Source organism: Mobula hypostoma, chromosome 18, assembly GCF_963921235.1.
Source record: "Mobula hypostoma chromosome 18, sMobHyp1.1, whole genome shotgun sequence".
Classification (NCBI taxonomy): domain Eukaryota; kingdom Metazoa; phylum Chordata; class Chondrichthyes; order Myliobatiformes; family Myliobatidae; genus Mobula; species Mobula hypostoma.
This window is the reverse complement of record NC_086114.1, coordinates 34561478-34581000: the sequence shown is the minus strand read 5'-3', so window position 1 is coordinate 34581000 and position 19523 is coordinate 34561478. Positions and strand designations below refer to the sequence as shown.

The following is a 19523-nucleotide window of genomic DNA, read 5'->3' as shown; positions in this document are numbered from 1 at the left end:
TCGTCAGTGTAAAGAATCAGAATTAGAATCAGGTTTATTATCAATAGCATATGTTGTGAAATTTGTTGACTTTTTGGCAGCAGTACAATGCAATACTTAATAATAGAGAATAAAACCATGAATTACAGTAAATATATACAGTGCCCATAAAAAGTATTCACATCTCTTGGAAGTTTTCATGTTTTATTGTTTTACAACAATGCATCACAGAGGATTTAATTTGTTTTTGTTTTGACACTGATCAACAGAAAAAGACTTCCGTGTCAAAGTGAAAACAGATCTGTACAAAATGATTTAAATTAATTACAAATATAAAGCACAAAATAATTGATTGCATAAGCATTCACCCCACTCCCCTCTATTTAATATGACCCACCAAATTATCACTGGTGCTGCCAGTTGGTTTTAGAAGTCACATAATTAGTTAATGGAGATCACTTGTGTGCAGTCAAGTGTTTTAATTGGTTGTAGTAAAACTACACCTGTATCTAGAAGGTCCAATGGCTGGGTGAGTCAGTATCCTGCCAAAAACTACACCACGAAGATAAAAGAACACTCCAGGCAACTCTGCAAAAAGGTTATTGTAAAACACAAGTTAGGAGATGGATACAAGAAAATTTCTGAGTCACTGAATACCCCTTGGAGTACAGTTAAGTCAATCATCAAAGAATGGAAAGAATATGGCACAGCTATAAATCTGCCTAGAGCAGGATGTCCTCAAAAATTGGGTGTGTAAGAAGGGGACTAATGAGGTAGGCCACCAAGAGACCTATGATAACTCCAGAGGAGTTTCAAGCTTCAGTAGCTGAGATTGGAGAGACTACACATATAACAACTGTTGCCCAGGTGCTTCACCAGTTGCAGCTTTATGGGAGAGTGGCAAAGAGAAAGCCACTGTTGGAAATATTCCCATGTGAAACTCTAGCCAAGATTAGAGTTTGCCAGAAGGCATGTGGGAGACTCTAAAGTCAGCTGGAAGAAGGTTCTACAGTCTGATGAAACCAAAAATAAGCCTTTTGGACATCAGACTCAACACTATGTTTGGTGTAAGCGAAATACCATATATCATCAGAAATACACCATCCCTATTGTGAAGCATGACAGTATGAGAAGGCTTCACTGCAGCAGGCCCCGGAAGGTAGAGTGTAAGATGAATGCAGCAAAATACACGGAAGTCCTGGAGGAAAAACCGATGCAGTTTGCAAGAGAACTGCGACTTGGGAGAAGATTTGTTTTTCAGCAAGACAATGATCCGAAGCATAAAGCCAGAGCTACAAAGAAATAGCTTAAAAGTAACGAAGTTCATGTCCTGGAGTGGCCAAGTCAGTGTTCAGACCTCAATCCAATTGAGATTTTGTGGCTGGATTTAAAAAAGGGCTGTTCACTCATGATCCTATGGAACATAGAACTTAGGAACTTACAGCACATTACAAGCCCTTCGGCCCAAAATGTTGCCCGACCATATAACTTACTCTAGAACAGGGGTAGGCAACCTTAAGCACAAATGATTTTCTAGCATGTGTTATTCATTAATTTGAGGCAAAACATAACTATATGTATTTAAATGGACAATTCCCATATTTCAAGTTTTTTATGGCATTTATCTGCCCACTGTCCGCTCATTAATAAGCGACCCGGCCCACAGAGGCAAAAACGTTGCCGACCCCTGCTCTAGAAACTGCCTAGAATTTCCCTTTCCCGCATAGCTCTTTATTTTTCTAAGCTTCATGTACCTATCTAAGAGTGTCTTAAAAGACCCTATTGTATCCACCTCTACCACCATTGCTGTCAGTGCATTCCATGCACCCACCACCCTGTGTGAAAAAGTTACCTCTGACATACCCCATACCTACTTCCAAGTACCTTAAAACTATGCACCCTCGTGTTAACCATTTCAAGGCTGGCAAAAAAGCCTTTGGCTATTCACATGATCAAAGTCTCTCATCACCTCTATCAGGTCACCTCTCATCCTCTGTCACTCCAAGGAGAAAAGGTCAAGTTCACTCAACCTATTATAAGGCACGCTCTCCAATCCAGGCAACATCCTTGTAAATCTCCTCTGCTCTCCATAGTATCCACATCCTTCCTGTAGTGAGGTGACCAGAACTGAACACAGTACTCTTAAGTGGGGTCTAACTAAGGTTATAGCTGTAACATTACCTCACAGCTCTTGAACTTAATCCCACAGTTGATGAAGGCCAATACACCATATGCCTTCTTAACAACACTGCCAACCTGCGCAGCAGCTTTGAGTGTCCTGTGGACAAGGACTCCAAGATCTCTCTGTTCCTCCACACTGCCAAGAGTCTTACTTTTAATATTATATTCTGTCTTCAAATTTGACCTCTCAAAATGAACCACTTCACACTTATCTGGGTTGAACTCCATCTGCCACTTCTCAGCCCAGTTCTGCATCTTATCGATATGCTGATGTAACCTCTGACAACCCTCCAGACTATCCACAACACGCCCAACTTCTGTGTCATCAGCAAACTTACCAATTCACACTTCTACTTCCTCATCCAGGTCACTTATAAAAATCACAAAGAGGAAGGTCCCAGAACAGATCCCTGCGGAACACCACTGGTTACCGACCATATCAGATTAATCAGATTATGTCTCTCCAAATGCTCATAAATCCTGCCTCTCAGGATCTTCTCCAACAACTGATGTAAAACCCTGGTCTATAATTTCCTGGGTTATCTCTACTCCCTTTTTGAACGAAGGAACTTTTGTAAACCTCCAATCCTCTGGTACCTCTCCCATCCTATTGATGATGCAAAGATCACTGCCAGAGGTTCAGCAATCTCCTTCCTTGCTTCCCACAGTAGCCTGGGGTCTATCTCGTCTGGACCCAGCGACTTATTTAACTTAATGCTTTTCAAATGCTCCAGCATATCCTCTGTATGCTCAAACATTTCAGTCTGCTGTAAGTCATTCCCACAATCGCCAAGTTCGTTTTCCCTGGTGAATACTGAAGCAAGGTATTCATTAAGTACCTCCGCTATTTCCTCTGACTCCATGTGCACATTTCCACTATTGCATCTGATTGGTCCTATTCTCACAAGGCTTATCCTCTTGCTCTTCACATACTTCACGTACTTGTAGAATGCCTTGGGTTTTCCTTAATCCTGCTTGCCAAGACCTTCTCAATACCCCTTCTAGCTCTCCTAATTACATTCATAAGCTCCTTCCTGGCAACCTTGTAATTTTCTAGAGCTCTAACAGTACCTAGTTTCTTGAACCTTTCGTAAGCTTTTCTTCTTGGCTAGATTTTCTACATCCTTTGTACACCATAGTTCTTTTACCCTACCATCCGTTCCCTGCCTCAATGGAACGTACCTATCTCTGGACATCTGCCACATTTTTGCCATGCATTTCCCAGAGAACATCTGCTCCCGAGTTTCTGCCTAATAGCATCATATTTCCCTCTACCACAATTAAATGTTTTCCCAAATTGTGTGCTGCTATCCCTCTCCAGTGCTATGGCAAAGAAGATAGAGTTGTGATCACTCCCTCCAAAATACTCTCCCACCAAGAGATCTGACACCTCACCAGGTTCATTTCCCAATACCAGATCAAGTACAGCCTCTCCTCTAGTTGGCCTATTTACATATTTCATCAGGAAACCTTCCTGAACTCACCTAACAAACTTCACCACGTCCAAACCCCTTGCTCTAAGGAGGTGCCAGTCTAATTTAGGGAAGTTAAAATCATCCATCACAACAACCATATTATTATTGCACTATTCCAGAATCTGCCTCTCTATCTGCTTCTTGATGTCTCTGTTAGTATATGGTGGGTCTAGAAAATCCAGCAGAGTTATTGCCCCCTTCCTGTTTCTGACTTCCACCCACACTGACTCAGTAGACCATCCCTCCATGACTTCTTCCTTTTCTGCAACTGTGACATTATCCCTGATTAGCAATGCCACACCCCCCCCTTTTTTGCATCCCTCCCTATCCTTTTTGCAGCCATTCTTGCCCTTGAGACGTCCAAGCCTCCGTAATGGCCATAACGTCATATTTCCACATATTGATCCACGCTCGAAGTTCATCCGCCTTGTTTATGATACTCCTTGCATTAAAATAGACACATCTCAAACCATCTGGCTCAGTCTTTGCTCTATCATCTGCTATCCCTGCTCACAAACTCCCTACAAGCTGTCCCTACTTGTGCGCCATCTACCCCATCCTTTGCCTTTTCACTTCAGTACCCAACTCCCTGCAAATCTAGTGAAAACCCTTCCCAATAGCATTAGCAAACCTCCCTCCCAGGATATTGGTTCCCCTCCAATTCAGGTGCATTCTGTCCCACTTGTACAGGTCACCCCTTCCCCAGAATAGGCTCCAATGATGCAAGAACTTGAAATCCTGCTGCCTGCACCATTTCCTCAGCCATTAATTTATCTGTGCTGCCTTCTTGTTCTGACCTTCCCTAGCTCGTGGCACCAGGAGTAATCCAGAGATGACCACCTTGGAGGTCCTGCTCTTCAGCCTCCTTCCTAACTCTCTCAACTTACTGCACATGACCGCTACCCCTCTCCTTCCCATGTCATTGGTACCAATATGTACCACAACTTCTGGCTGCTCACCCTTCCTTTCAAGAATATTCTGCAACCGCTCAGAGACATCCTGATCCCTACCACCCGGCAGGCAACACACTATCCTGGTATCTTTTTTGCTGCCACAGAATCTCCTATCTGTCCCCCTAACTATTGAGTCCCCTGTGACTATTGCTCCAGCTGACTTCACCCTACCCTTCTGAGACTCCGAGTCAACCACAGGGCTATTGGTCTGGCTGCTGATGCCTTCCCGAGATAGGTCATCCCCATTATCAGTATCCAAAGGGGTATACCTATTGCTGAGGGGAATGGCCACAAGGGGACCCTGCACTAACTTCTTTCTCCCTTTACCTCTCTCGGTGTTCACTCATCTACTCTCTGAATTCTGCTCTCTGGGTGTAACCACCTGCTCAAAAGTCTTATCTCTCAATTGCTCTGCCTTCTTGATGATCCTGAGTTCATCCACCTCCACCTCCTTGATGCAGTCTTTCAGGAACTGGAGTTGGCTGCACTTCCCAGGGTGTAGTCATCAGGGAGACCATCAGGTTCCACGAATTCCCACATCCTACAGGAGGAGTATTCCACTGCCATCCTGCCTGCACTGTACTATGGGCAACCAGGATCAAATCAGCAATAAAGAAAGGAAAAACCTACCCTTCTTACGTGTTTCTTTGGCCTCAGCCTCTTCTTGTTGAAGGTTCTTGAGTCAAAGCCTCTAAGTTCCCACTCTGACTCTAGCCCCCACTTCGATGATGGCCGCTCCACTAGACCCTATCTCTTTTTTATGGTTTGAAAAATAAGAAAAAAAACCCAAGCAAGGAGGAAGAACTTACTGCGTTTGGTGGTGCTTTGCCTGCCTTCCCCTGCCGCCGATGTCTCTGATGCTTCCTACGCCTGCGCACTAGCTACTGTTTTTAAGAAAAAATCCCCATGCAAGGAGAAAGAACTCACCACGTCTAGTAGTGCTCTGCCTGCCTTTCGATGCCTCTGACACAATCTGACACAGCTTGGACAGTTTCGTAAAGAAGAGTGGGGAAAAATTGCCGTGTCCAGAGACTTATCCACACAGACTCAAGGCTGTAATTGCTGCCAAAGGTGCCTCTACTAAATACTGACTTGAAGGGGGTGAATACTTATACAATCAATTATTTTGTGTTTTATATTTGTAATTAATTTGGATAATTTTTAGAGATCAGTTTTCACTTTGACATGAACGAATCTTTTTATGTTGATCAGTGTCAAAAAAGCCAACCTGAATCCACTGTGATTCAATGTTGTAAAACAATAAAACATGAAAACTTTCAAGGGAGTGAATACTTTTTATAGGCAATGTATATTAAATAATTAAATAAGTAGTACAAAAACAGAAATAAAAATAGTGAGGTAGTGTTCATGGGTTCAATATCTGTTCAGAAACCGGATCACAGAGGGGAAGAAGCTGTCCCTGAATTGTTATGGTGTGCCTTCACGCTTCTGTACTTCCTTCCTCATGGTAGCAATGAGAACAAGGCATGACCTATATGATGGAGGTCTCTAATGATGGACGCCACCTTTTTGAGGCATTGCTCTTTTAAGATGTCCTGGATACTACAGAGGCTAGTGCACGTGATGAAGCTAAGTTTACAACTCTGTAGCTTACTTTGATCCTGTGCAGTAGCCTCCCACCCCATATCAGACGGTGATGCAGCCATTTAGAATGCTCTCCACTGCACAACTGTAGAAATTTAAGAATATTTTAGGTGACATACCAAATCACCTCAAACTCCTAATGAAATAAAGACTTCTTTGTCTCCACAAATTCACATTTACAAGGTCCATATTGTTATTTGTCACAGGTACATTGAAGAGGACAAAATCAGATCAGGTTATCCTCTATGTTGATTCCTTCACTTCCTGGCATGTACCCAAAATGCCAACTATGCCATTCAAAGCTTGGTCATTGTTGAAGAGTGAGGTCATACATGTTGTAAAAGTAAACAGTCTGACAGAGTACTTGGTAAATGTTGGGATATGAGGAAGTGTAGAGACATAGAAGGCTCTTGGAGTGCATGTTCATATATCTGGAAAGGTGGAGATCAACAGATAAGACAACTAAAGAAGTATAGGAAATACTTGTCTATGTTGGCTGAGGCTTAGAATTTTAAGAGCAAAGAATTTATGCTAAAACTGTGTAAGAGATAGTTCAACCCCAGTTAACCTGCAACATACGCATTATAAAAAAGATATTTTCAAAAAGAATTATTCGGAGAAGAGATTGACTATGCTAGGATTGTTTTCTTTAGAACTTAGAAGGCCATAGGAAGATTGGCAAATAGGAAGAATATAGACAGATGGATAACTAGACCACATCAACTAAGTATGTTAGTTGGTGTAAAGTCCAAGGGAGAGTTGGGTATTTATAAGTCACAGTCTTGTAAGGGTAGTGGAGGCAGAAATCCTCATCACATTTCAACAGGTACATGAACGAGCATTTGAAAAGCCATAACGATAAGACTACAGTCTTAAGAACTGACACTTGGAAGTAACCTGGTGCAGATTTTAGACTGATGACCTCCTTGATAAGTTGCTGTGATTCTATGGAAAGTCTGGTGAAGAGCCACCAACTGCAATTGCCCAAGCACATGTAAGAATCTCAGTCTTGGTCTTCCTTACATGGAGAGGTGCGCCGAATTGATGGCATTTCATGGAAGTAGTCTGGGCTGCCTTCTCAAGGTAATAAAGCGAGCTCCTCTATGTGCTACAATGGGCAAAGTTGGGATCTCTATTCATGAACACTAGTTTTATGAGTATGCATGCTAATAGGTCGATATTAATTCTAAAAGTCTTTTTGTGATCAACCAAAATTCCCAAATATTTGGAATATGAATCACTTGTCAATTTGCACACAAGATGTTGCCAGTTACATTGTCATCACTTAGTTTTTTTGCTTTTCTGATGAAGAACATCTTTTGCCTATGCCTAATATATCGTTCTTTCAGTACTTTTATGCCTGCACATCATTCAACTGCCAAACCAGAAGAAGCCAACAAACAACTGTTGTCATCTCTTCAACAAAAATGCAGGAATTTCTGTGTCTCTTTGATACTCTGCTTAAGACAGAGGTCTTAAATCTGTCAGAAATTATGATTACTGAGCCTTTTTAACAGTAAGTAAAATGCACGGTAGTGAAATTTTTAACTTTGTTTATGACATTTGGTGTAGCCCTGGTACCAATTCAATTGAGTTAGTTGTTTATTCTGACTAATTAATGTCTTACCAAATATTTGTATTTGGGGTATGTAATAAATGATTTGAACTGTAAAGAACCAAAAGGAAAATCATTATGCTCAGCAGTTCAGTGCGGGATAGATCATGCACCAGCTGATCATTGTGCTTATCTGATAAAGGCTGTAACACTCTTATTTGTGTAGTTTATCTCTGTCACTTTGAAGGTTTACCATTTTGTATTCATGGATTGGAAATAATGGGCAAGAAAAGGACTGAAACGGGACTTCATTTATAGATGAAACAAAGCATAGAAAACAAATAGCATACTTTTTCCATGCAGGTAGCTTCTAACTTTGGAAAAATTTCATAGCTGAAAATGAACTTTTGTGTTGCATATTCTAATACAATCTTGTAATTCAGTTGAATTAAATTTGATAAGGTGCATTAAAAATAAGATTGTATGTGATGTGCTCAGTTAGGTTTACTTGATCAATTGACAGCTAAGTTTGTAAATGCACTTGTGATTGTAATTCCGAGTCAGCGTTCCAGGTATGTGCTAAATTCTCTGATCTCAGCCAATTCAGCATATTGGATGTGCTTGCCATTGCATCTCCCGAGTTGGGATATGGTTGCAATCCTAATTTTCTTTCTGCCACCTCTGAAAACATAGATTTTTGAATAGAAAAAGCTTGTTGGGGACAGAAAACTATGGAATTGAAGCCAATCAAAAGTTAAATCTAATTTTATTTTCAAACATATATTCAATGACCCCACAGATAACCATGCACCTTTAAAACATCAAGAAACTTAAATTCATTTTAAGTCATGAAGAATTAAAATTCAATTTTGTTGAGTTTCTGTTTTCATAAACTTATTTTGTTTTGTTAACTATACATTGTTCTTATTTTGCAGTCGATCAGCTTAATAGAGCATGGGAATCCTTCTCGAAGTTTAGAACAAGTTTGCCGGTGGGCTCATGTTCAACAACGCTCTGATCCAGAGCACGCGGAGCATCACGATCATGCCATATTCCTTACCAGGCAAGATTTTGGTCCTGCAGGTATGCAAGGTACAGTATTGTTCTCGATCAGGTGTGTGCAGTCTGAATTCTGCAGCCGTAAGAGGTAACTTCTTGGAATATAATTACTCTGACATAAATTTAATATAAATTAAAATGTATTTATTACAAGCAATTAACATTCTGTAGACATCGGTAGTGCTGATGTGTTCTTAACTTTATTTGCTGTTTTTTGAATGATCCAGTTTTGAATTATATAACTACTTCTCTTTCTCAAAGGCTCATTTCTTTCATACAACATATTCTTTAGAAAAACATTTGCATTCCCATTCTGGTGCTTCATTTTTGATACACATATTATTTAAAGTTTCTTAATAGTTTGTCCCTGAGATTCCTTTTGTACCGTCAGAATGCCCAAACTTTGCATCTTTGTCGGTGTGCAATTGCCTGCTTGTCTCTTTCTATGGCAAGTGGAAGAACTTACCACATTTCAGTTTTGTCTTCAACTTTTTCCACGTCTGTTTAATCAACTGCTAATGAGTACAACACATTATATTTAATTGAATTAGAAAACAAGTGCATGATGTTTCTAGCTCGGTGTTTTTATTTTCAAAATCTTGATGTTCATATAGTGATAATTTGATAGTTCTGTCAAAGAAATTTGAATTACTTATTATTCCTTTTTCTTATCGATTACAACTACAGCAAATGCTTTTTCTTTGCTTGTTTTGCCCATTTATTATTGGCTTGAACTTTCCTCAAAGTTATTTGTCTGTCATCCATTTACTAAATATGCTCCTGCCATGGCCAAGCCCCTGTGTGGAAATTTCAGGCATTTGTTAAAAGGCCTAAGACAGCTGTTAAAATCTAATTTAATGCTCTCAAGTATACTGTAGTTTTCACTATTTAAGTAACACATATAAGCAAGTATCACTTTGCTGTAAAACTAGACATCACCAGAATATTGTCAATATCATGATATATTTTCTATGACAGGAAAGTATTTGAGAATTAGTCAAAATAGGTGTAATATATTAAGCAACACACATCAAAGTTGCTGGTGAACGCAGCAGGCCAGGCAGCATCTATAGGAAGAGGTGCAGTCGACGTTTCAGGCCGAGACCCTTCGTCAGGACTAACTGAAGGAAGAGTGAGTAAGGGATTTGAAAGCTGGAGGGGGAGGGGGAGATGCAAAATGATAGGAGAAGACAGGAGGGGGAGGGATAGAGCCGAGAGCTGGACAGGTGATAGGCAAAAGGGGATACGAGAGGATCATGGGACAGGAGCTCCGGGAAGAAAGACGGGGGGGGGAGGGTGACCCAGAGGATGGGCAAGAGGTATATTCAGAGGGACAGAGGGAGAAAAAGGAGAGTGAGAGAAATAATGTGTGCATAAAAATGAGTAACAGATGGGGTACGAGGGGGAGGTTGGGCCCTAGTGGAAGTTAGAGAAGTCGATGTTCATGCCACCAGGTTGGAGGCTACCCAAACAGAATATAAGGTGTTGTTCCTCCAACCTGAGTGTGGCTTCATCTTTACAGTAGAGGAGGCCGTGGATAGACATGTCAGAATGGGAATGGGATGTGGAATTAAAATGTGTGGCCACTGGGAGATCCTGCTTTCTCTGGCGGACAGAGCGTAGATGTTCAGCAAAGCTGTCTCCCAGTCTGCGTCGGGATCCCATAGAAATTGCTGGGGTGAATTTGTACCGAATGCTCAACCACATAGTGTTTTGCCTTTAATGTGCCTGGAAGCGGTGGAAGTGAGCGAGGTCCTCAATGAATACTTCTCTTCGGTATTCACCAATGAGAGGGAACTTGAGGACGGTGAAGACAATATGAGTGAGGTTGATGTTCTGGAAAATGTTGATATTAAGGGAGAGGAGGTGTTGGAGTTGCTAAAATACATTAGGACAGATAAGTCCCCGGGGACTATTCCCCAGGCTGCTCCATGAGGCGAGGGAAGAGATTGCTGAGCCTCTGGCTAGGATCTTTATGTCCTCGTTGTCCACGGGAATGGTACCAGAGGATTGGAGGGAGGCAAATGTTGTCCCCTTGTTCAAAAAGTCAGTAGGGATAGTCCGGGTAATTATAGACCAGTGACCCTTACGTCTGTGGTGAGAAAGCTGTTGGAAAAGATTCTTAGAGATAAGATCTATGGGCACTTAGAGAATCATGGTCTGATCAGGGACAGTCAGCATGGCTTTGTGAAGGGCAGATCGTGTCTAACAAGCCTGATAGAGTTCTTTGAGGAGGTGACCAGGCATATAGATGAGGGTAGAGCAGTGGATGTGATCTATGTGGATTTTAGTAAGGCATTTGACAAGGTTCCACACGGTAGGCTTATACAGGAAGTCAAAAGACATGGGATCCAGGGAATTTTGGCCAGGTGGATTCAGAATTGGCTTGCCTGCAGAAAGCAGAGAGTCGTGGTGGAGGGAGTACATTCGGATTGAAGGGTTGTGACTAGTTGTGTCCCACAAGGATTGATTCTGGGACCTCTACTTTTCCTGATTTTTATTAACAACCTAGATGTGGGGGTAGAAGGGTGGGTTGGCAAGTTTGCAGACGACACAAAAGTTGGTGGTGTTGTGGATAGTGTAGGAGATTGTCACAGATTGCAGAGAGACATTGATAAGATGCAGAAGTGGGCTGAGAAGTGGCAGATGGAGTTCAACCCGGAGAAGTGTTTGCGTTCTTGGTCAATGACTGTTTGTCAGAAGACTATCTGACCTACTGTGCATTTCCAGCATTTCCTGTTTTTATTTCAGATTTCCAGCACCTGCAGTCTTTTTTTTTTGTTTTCATTTACTGAATACTTTTCCAGCTGGATCATTTGTAAAGATCTCAAACATGTACCTAAGGAACAGCCTCACCTATAGTATGCAGATTTCTTGTTAGAGAAATAGTTTTAATTGATCAAATTGACAAAAACAAGTGTCCCTTCATCTCTTCAAACTTAAATTTGTAGTACTATACTGTGATTACAACATATAGAAAGATAATAGATTCTACATCTGAATTATGAAGTAAACTGTTGGTCAGTACCTTACTAGAACCAAATAATTTCAAGATTCAAGATTATTTAATGTCATTTCTGTATAGAAATATAAAGGAGAATGAAATAATTGTTACTTTGGATCCAAAGCACACGCCAAAAACACAAAAGATGAAGAACATAGTAATATAAAAGCACTATTAATATAAACACATAGGATAGCTTATACACATACAGCAGATTGATAATGATGTTAGGTTGTACATAAGGTGAGCGAATGGAAATAATAAAGTAGTGGTGAAGTTAGTGGGTGTAGTTGTTGATCAGCCTTACTACTTGGGGAAAGTAACTGTTTTTGAGGCACGTGACCAAGTGGTTAAGGCGTTCATCTGTTTGTGGTTATCACAAGGTCACTAGTTCGAGCCTCAGCTATGGCAGCGTGTTTGTGTCCTTGAGCAAGGCACTTAATCACACATTGCTCTAGTCTGTGCGAGGAGTGGCGCCCCACACAGACTTCCAATCTGCGACTTGTAAGGCATGAAAATGCCCGACGCGGCCTTTCATGGTCTGTATCGATGTTCCCCTTTGAGACTGATGGTCCTGGCATGGATGCTACAGAACCTCCTCCCTGATGGGCATGTGACGAACAGTCTATAAGCAGGGTGGATGTGATCCTTCATGATGTTATTGGCCCTTTTCTGATACCTTTCTGTATAGATGTCCTTGATGGTGGGTAGGTTAGTCCCAGTGATGCATTGGACAGTTTGAAATATAAAGGAGAGCAAAATAATTTTGACTACATGTTGTAGAGCCTCTCTCCAATGAATGAAGTCACTCTCGGGCTACAGTTTCCATTTTTGCAGTATTTTTAATTGTTATGAATTTATTAATGTATTACAATAATTAATGTTACACTTGCATGCTCCAGAACCTTTGAGACTAGGGCTTACAGTATTATCTAAAACTTTGCTCAGCAATGATCTTATTCAGAGAAACATTTGTATTCAGCCCGACAAACAAAAGAAAATCTGCAGATGTTGGAAATCCAAGGCAAAACAACAAAATGTTGGAAGAACTCTGCAGGTCAGACAGCATCTATGGAAATGAATAAATAGTTGATGTTTCAGCCCACTTTTTTTAATCCTTCCCCAAGATAGAAGCATGGAGTAACGCTGTTTCTTGTGTATTAACTACCATGGAAAAAAGATATTATTTTAGTATTATGTTAGTCTATATTTTGTGTTTTTCAGAGGATTTACACTTCTGTGGTCCTTATATGTTGATGAGCTCCAGTTATAAATGTATGTGAAGAACTGGGTCATTCTCAGTTTTTTCATGGTTCTGTGCTCTGTGTTATGCACAGGTTATGCTCCAGTGACAGGCATGTGCCATCCACTAAGAAGCTGTACCCTCAACCATGAAGATGGATTCTCTTCTGCATTTGTTGTAGCCCATGAAACAGGTCATGTGTAAGTATGCATTGCAAGAAAACACCACTGCAGATACCTTAAGTGCAAAACTTCAGTGCAAGTTCTGTGTTGCAGAACAGTTACTCTTGGCACATATATAACTAGACTGGGGATTGGCACAAAAGAGGAAGAAGTAATATTTAATTCAATCTGTTAAACCTTATTACCACAATTATCTTAGAATGTATATCAATGTTAGTTTTCAGGCAGTAGGTGAGAAGATTAATAATGGTACATACTGATACTATCCAGGGCTAATTGAAGTAAAAAGTCTATTTTTTTATATTGGATTTAGCCAAAACTAAATGGTCTTTCTCATAGTCATTTCCTGACTAGCAGTTGTAGCAAACAATACAAAAAAGAGGTAGTAGCCTACTAGAAAATCACTTTTTTTCATAGTTGGCAAGCAGAAAGTCAGGATAGTGTTGGCAATAGCTATGCAACCTTCATCATTGTGACATAATTTTAGCAGGTGCTTAGCTTTAATTTGTTGTGGTAAGGCCTGAGAACATGACTCTCTAACCCTTGCATGTTGTCTTTTTCTCCCTTACTCCCCACCCCTTTCTCGTCCATCTCCTACCCTCCCACCATGGTTCTTGCACAGACGTGATTGCGTTTTTAATGTCCTTAACCTGCTGTTCACTCTATTAACCACATTTCCTGTAATATTTTTCCCACTGTATATGTTTTTTTCCCATGAGACTGGTCTCTCAGTATCCAGTTCAGGTGGTCAGCAATATATTTTGGACTGAAAGATGGTAAGGGGACCATGTGGAAAGAAGCTCTTAGGGACAGTTCTCACTGTACGTGTATGAGAGAAAAGGAATGCAAAGATGAGAAAATGCCAGTTTTGGAGCAAGAGTGTTAGAGGAGGGAGAACTACAGCCCAAATGAAGTACATTTAGGTATAATATAAAAGAGACTAAAGTCAAGTTACATTGGCCAAGAATGAGGGGAGGCATTGACTGAAGCCAAGATTGTGTTACAGATGAGAATGTGTTAGAGATTAATTTTGTAAACATATGTCAAGTTGTAGTTTGATGCCTGAGAGGACTTTTCTATGGAACTGGCTGCCTGAATCATGGAAAGGATAGGAGAGGAAAGAGCTAATACATAAATCCTGAGGAAGAAGGAACAGCCTAAGTTGGGAGTGAGGAGTATTTCTAATTTATGACTTAGGAGCCTTCTCCCTTTTCATTAATTTTATCCATAACTTTGGTCAATTTCTAGAATTCATTCAGAATACATGATTTCATTCTCTGTAGTTGCATGCCATTTCAACTTCTCGTCCCATTCTCACACTCATGTATTTATCATGAATCTTTTCCACATCAAGCTGAGGCCAAATGCAATCCTAAAATTCCACTTGGGTGGTCTATAACCCAATGGTATGAACATTAAATTTTCCAGACCTGGTTCCACCTACAGTATCTCTTACCAGCATTGATCTGTACCCTTTCCCTTCCCCCATCCATCTGGCTCCACCTGCCTAATTTGTTTTCTTATCTGTTTCCATCTATTGTCTACCAGACTTTTGTCTCAGTAGTTCCTCACCTCCTCTCCTTTCCCTGTCTGACTTCATTTGCCCATCATCCACTGCCCCACCCATCTGTTACGGCTTATCACCTACCAGCTTTTGAAGAACCCTCCCTCTCACTTCTGCATACTGCCTATCTTTTTTCTACTTTTTCAGGTCCTCTTGCAGGGTTTTGACCTGAAATGCCAATGTATGCCTGTATGGATGTTTTGTGTTTTATTTTGCTCCAGATTCCAGCACATTCGATTGTATCGCAGTTCAATGTGTAGTTACCACAATCATTGGAGTGTTAGAGCACCATCTATTGGTCTAGTTAGAAAAGCTTCTGACTCCTTGCTAGTAGAACAGTCACAGACCACAATAGGAGACCATTAAAATCCTCAAGTTGTACAATGTTTCAGTTTGGTCATAGCTACTGCTTCATAGTGCTGGACCTACTATCTTAACTTATCTCCGTTGATCCAGATCCTTGTGCTCATTACTATTTTGGTATGATTGTAGTAAGTACTATCATCCCCTCAAAACTAATCAAGACCTTGGCCTCAATACCTCCTTGTGCAACTAGATCCTCTGCTTCTTCATTTGCAGACCCCAGTCAGTACGGATTGGCAATAACACCTGCACAATCTCCATCAGCACAGGTCCACCACAACGCTATATGCTTAGCTCCCTGCTCTACTCGCTTTATAATTATGACTGTGAGGCTAAGCAATGCTCCAATACCATATTTAAGTTTGCTGACAACACGACTGTTGTTGGCTGAACCAAAAGTGGTGAAGAATCAGCACACAGTATACGAGGGAGATTGAAAATCTGGCTGAGTGGTGCCACAACAACAACTTCTCACTCAATGCCAGTAAGAACAAGGAACTAATTATTGACTTCAAGAGGAGAAAACTGGAGGTCCATGAGCCAGTCCTCATCAGGGAATTAGAGGTGGAAAGGGTGAGCAACTTTAAATTCCTCAGTGTTATTTCAGAGGATCTGTCTTGGGTCGAGCATGTAAATGCCATTATGAAGAAAGCACAGCAGCACCTCTGCTTCGTTAGAACTTTACCAAGATTTGGCATGACATCTAAAACTTTACCAGACTTCTATAGAAATGTGGTGGACGATATATTGACTGGTTGCATCATAGTCTGGTATGGACACACAAATGCTCTTGAATGGAAAAGCCTGCAAAAAGTAGAAGACGCGGCCTAGTCCATCACAAGCAAAATTCTACCTACCATTGACACCTCTACACGGAACATGGAGCACTATCACAAGAAAGCAGCATCCAAAATCAGGGACCCCCACCATCCAGGCCTTGCCCTCTTCTCGCTTCTGCCATCAGGAAGAAGGTACAGGAGCCTCAGAACCCACACCACCAGTTTCAGGAACAGTTATTACCCTTCAATCATCAGGCTCTTGTACCAGAGGGGATAACTTCACTCGCCCTGTCACTGAACTGTTCCCATAACCTATGGACTTAATTTCAAGGATTCTTTGTCTCATGTTCTTAATATTTATTGTTTATTTATTATTATTATTATTATTATTATTTACCTTTTCTTCTGTATTTGCAGTTTGTTGTCTTTTGCACATTGGTTGTTTTTCTATCATGTTGAGTGTGGTCTTTCATTGATTCTATTGTGTTCCTTGGATTTACTTTGTATGCCACAAGAAAATGTATCTCAAGGTTGGATATGGTGACATATATGGACTTCGATAATAAATTTACTTTGAACTTGGAAATTTGATGATATCATGAGGTGTGAAGCATATTCAAGGGATGCCAAGGCTTGCTCCTATATTTTTTCTTCTATTCTTCAATTTCTTGAACCACACTCGGCAAAAGTACTTTTTGTGCTTTAAAATGAAATCAGAAAACTGTTGAATGTAGCATCAGCATCCTCAACATATATGAGGAAGAATTTGATATAGTGGATCTTTTGATGGAGACCTGAATTTTAAGTCCCAGCTGAGCAATCGGATAATTTAAATATAGTTAATTAATGAATATGAAATTTCAAAGCAAAATAAAAATGTAGTCTCAGTATTGGTAACAATGATACTACTGGATTGCAGATTTAAATCCCATCAGGTTTTTTTCCTTCAAGATTCCTAACTGCTCACTGAAATAGCCTAGTAACCAGACAACTGAATCATTGATCTGGATCAATACATTCAAATCCCACCAAGGCGGCAGAATAATATAATTTAAATTCAGGCGGTCTAACTGTCTATATATCCTGGTTTACTACTGTCACATATCCCAAGCTACAGTGGAACCGTAACAGAATGTAGAATAAAGTGTTACAATTACAGATAGAGTCCAGTGCAGGTAGAGAAAAAGGTGAAAGATCTTAACCAGATGGACTGTGAAGTCAAGAATCCAGCTTATCATAATAGGGAACATTCAGTATTCTTATAAGAACGGATTGGAAGCTATCCTTTAGCTGGTGGTATGTGCTTTCTAGGACTGTGTTGCACTAGGACTCCCAAATCCCATTTTACCTCCAATTTCTGAATTCACACACTACTTAGAAAATAGTTTATACTTTTATTCCTTCTACCGAAGTATATGATCATACACTTCCCTACACTATCATGTTTCCGTTATGTGATGTGCTGAGCTGCAACCTTAACCCTCTGCAGTTTCTGAATAGAGGGCTAGAAATTAATGGATTGTTGTTAAACATCAGTGGTTCACCAATCGTTATTAGAGCCTTACAACACAGAAACAGATTCCTTGGTCTTCCACAATTGTACTATCAAGCACCCAACTTTACATTTACTCTGTCAAATCCTTAAGAATTTTGTATACACCTCTCATTCTGCTAAAGTCAGGAATATGCTGACCTAATCTGCTTACTCTTTTCTCAACCAATGAGAAAATCAGTCCAGTGATTTGCTATTCTTCCTAGTGCCAAATCATACAACATGGAAATTGGCCATTAAGGCCAAACACGTCCATACTAACCAGTGGTACCCATCCGTTAATCCCACCTTCTGGCATTTGGCCCACTTACTTCTATGCCTAGCAAATTCAGATGTTCACTTAGGCACTTGAATATTGTCAGCAATTCTTTTCCCACTATTCTCTGGCAGTGTATTTCAAGTCCTCGTCACTCTCTGGATGCAAAAGTCTCCCTCAGATCCCCTCTAAATCTTTTACCCATTATGGAAAATCTATATCCTCTAGTTTTAACTAACTCTGATATGAGGAACAGATTCCTGCAGAGCAACTATATCCTGCTTTGAGTCGAGAGGTTAGAATACTTAAAATTCCAGATGGTGTCTTACTATGGTTCTTTATCATTGAGGCGATTATATGATTGTTTAAGATATGCAATACAGCAAAGGATGGAAAAAATAGAGGTAAATTTCCAATGAAATGGTGAGGTCCAGGAAAAGTATGTTTAACTGGGGGGGTGATAAATCTTTTTGTACCTCAGCTTAATGAGGATTTGATGCAGCAAGTGGAAAAGAATTAGAAAGACATTTACCAGCAAAAGATTAGGTTTTGATTCAATAGGGAGACTTGAAGGATGTGACATTAGTAGTTAGGAATTGTCTACAATATCAGATTTTATGTTTTGTTTTCTGTAAGGGGCATGTGAGTCAGGTGTTTGAAAATTGTGCTTGTGCCTCCAAAAGTAGTGGAATGTTTTAAAATTTGAACAAAATGTTGCAACAATATTTGAATTCATGTATATTATATAGTTTTATTATGCTTTCTTGAATAAGTGAATTTCTGAAATGACTAGTACATGCTAACAGTTTAGGAATGGAACATGATGGGCAAGGTAATCGCTGTGCTGATGAGACAAGTATGGGCAGCATCATGGCACCTTTGGTACAGGCGGCGTTTCACCGTTATCACTGGTCTCGTTGCAGCAGGCAGGAGCTCAGCCGCTACCTAAAGTAGGTTATCAAATTTAGTAATCATCTTTTTAGTAATCATCCATACCGTAATTCCAGTTTTATGTGGAAAAGTATCTGTAAGGCATATTAGTTGAAAAACTGAATTTCTATATCAAAGTAACACAGAGCATATACAAATAATTACAAAATATAAGATAACTTGTATAGCTGAGTATAATTGCTTTTTTTTCTATACAGCTCCCTGAGGGGTTTAGATCAGGACCAGAACTGCATCACTCATTCCTGGGTCACCCTTGCTCAATCATAATAGAACTGACATGAATATCCATAATCTCCATTCGGTGGCTTCCAAACTCCATTTAAACTTCAAAATGTGGTAGAGTTGACAACAGTATTTGACATTGTATATATGTCCTTTTTATGTTTCAATGCAATTCTGAAAGTAAACTTGTCCCTAGAGCAATGTTGCATGGTGTTTTTTTTTCAGCATTATACAACTAAGAATGATTTTTTAACAAAATAAAACACAGTAATTTTTAAAGATATTTTTGCAAACTCTCAAAAGCTTAAGAGGGCAACAAGTTAGCCTTGCAGCTGACGTGACTTCTGTATTGGGACACACAAGATGTTGTTAATTCATGTGCAGCACTGCTTTTGAAATGTTGTAGGGGAATTTGGAACAAGTTGTCCTGTGCATCCTTGTTACTGGGTATTCCCAGGACAGTAAAGCACTGTGCAAAACTCTTAGCCGCATTATATGGCTAAAGAGGCCTAAGACTTTTGCACAGTACTATGTTTGTCAACATGGAGTGGAGAGCGAGTTTGTAAATCTGGCTGGAGCAAAGGATGTTGGGAATGATGA

The 19523-nt window shown here is 40.2% G+C and overlaps 1 protein-coding gene across 2 annotated transcripts in view; it reads left to right on the top strand.

The window, feature by feature from the left end:
- Positions 1–19523, top strand: part of LOC134358453 (A disintegrin and metalloproteinase with thrombospondin motifs 14) — a 242619-nt gene that overhangs the window by 175960 nt on the left and 47136 nt on the right. For both annotated transcript variants that reach the window (XM_063070692.1, XM_063070691.1), the window contains exons 6-8: positions 8684–8840; positions 13149–13254; positions 18557–18700. In XM_063070692.1, the coding sequence (XP_062926762.1) occupies positions 8684–8840; positions 13149–13254; positions 18557–18700 (407 nt within the window). The remainder of the gene's footprint in view (positions 1–8683; positions 8841–13148; positions 13255–18556; positions 18701–19523) is intronic.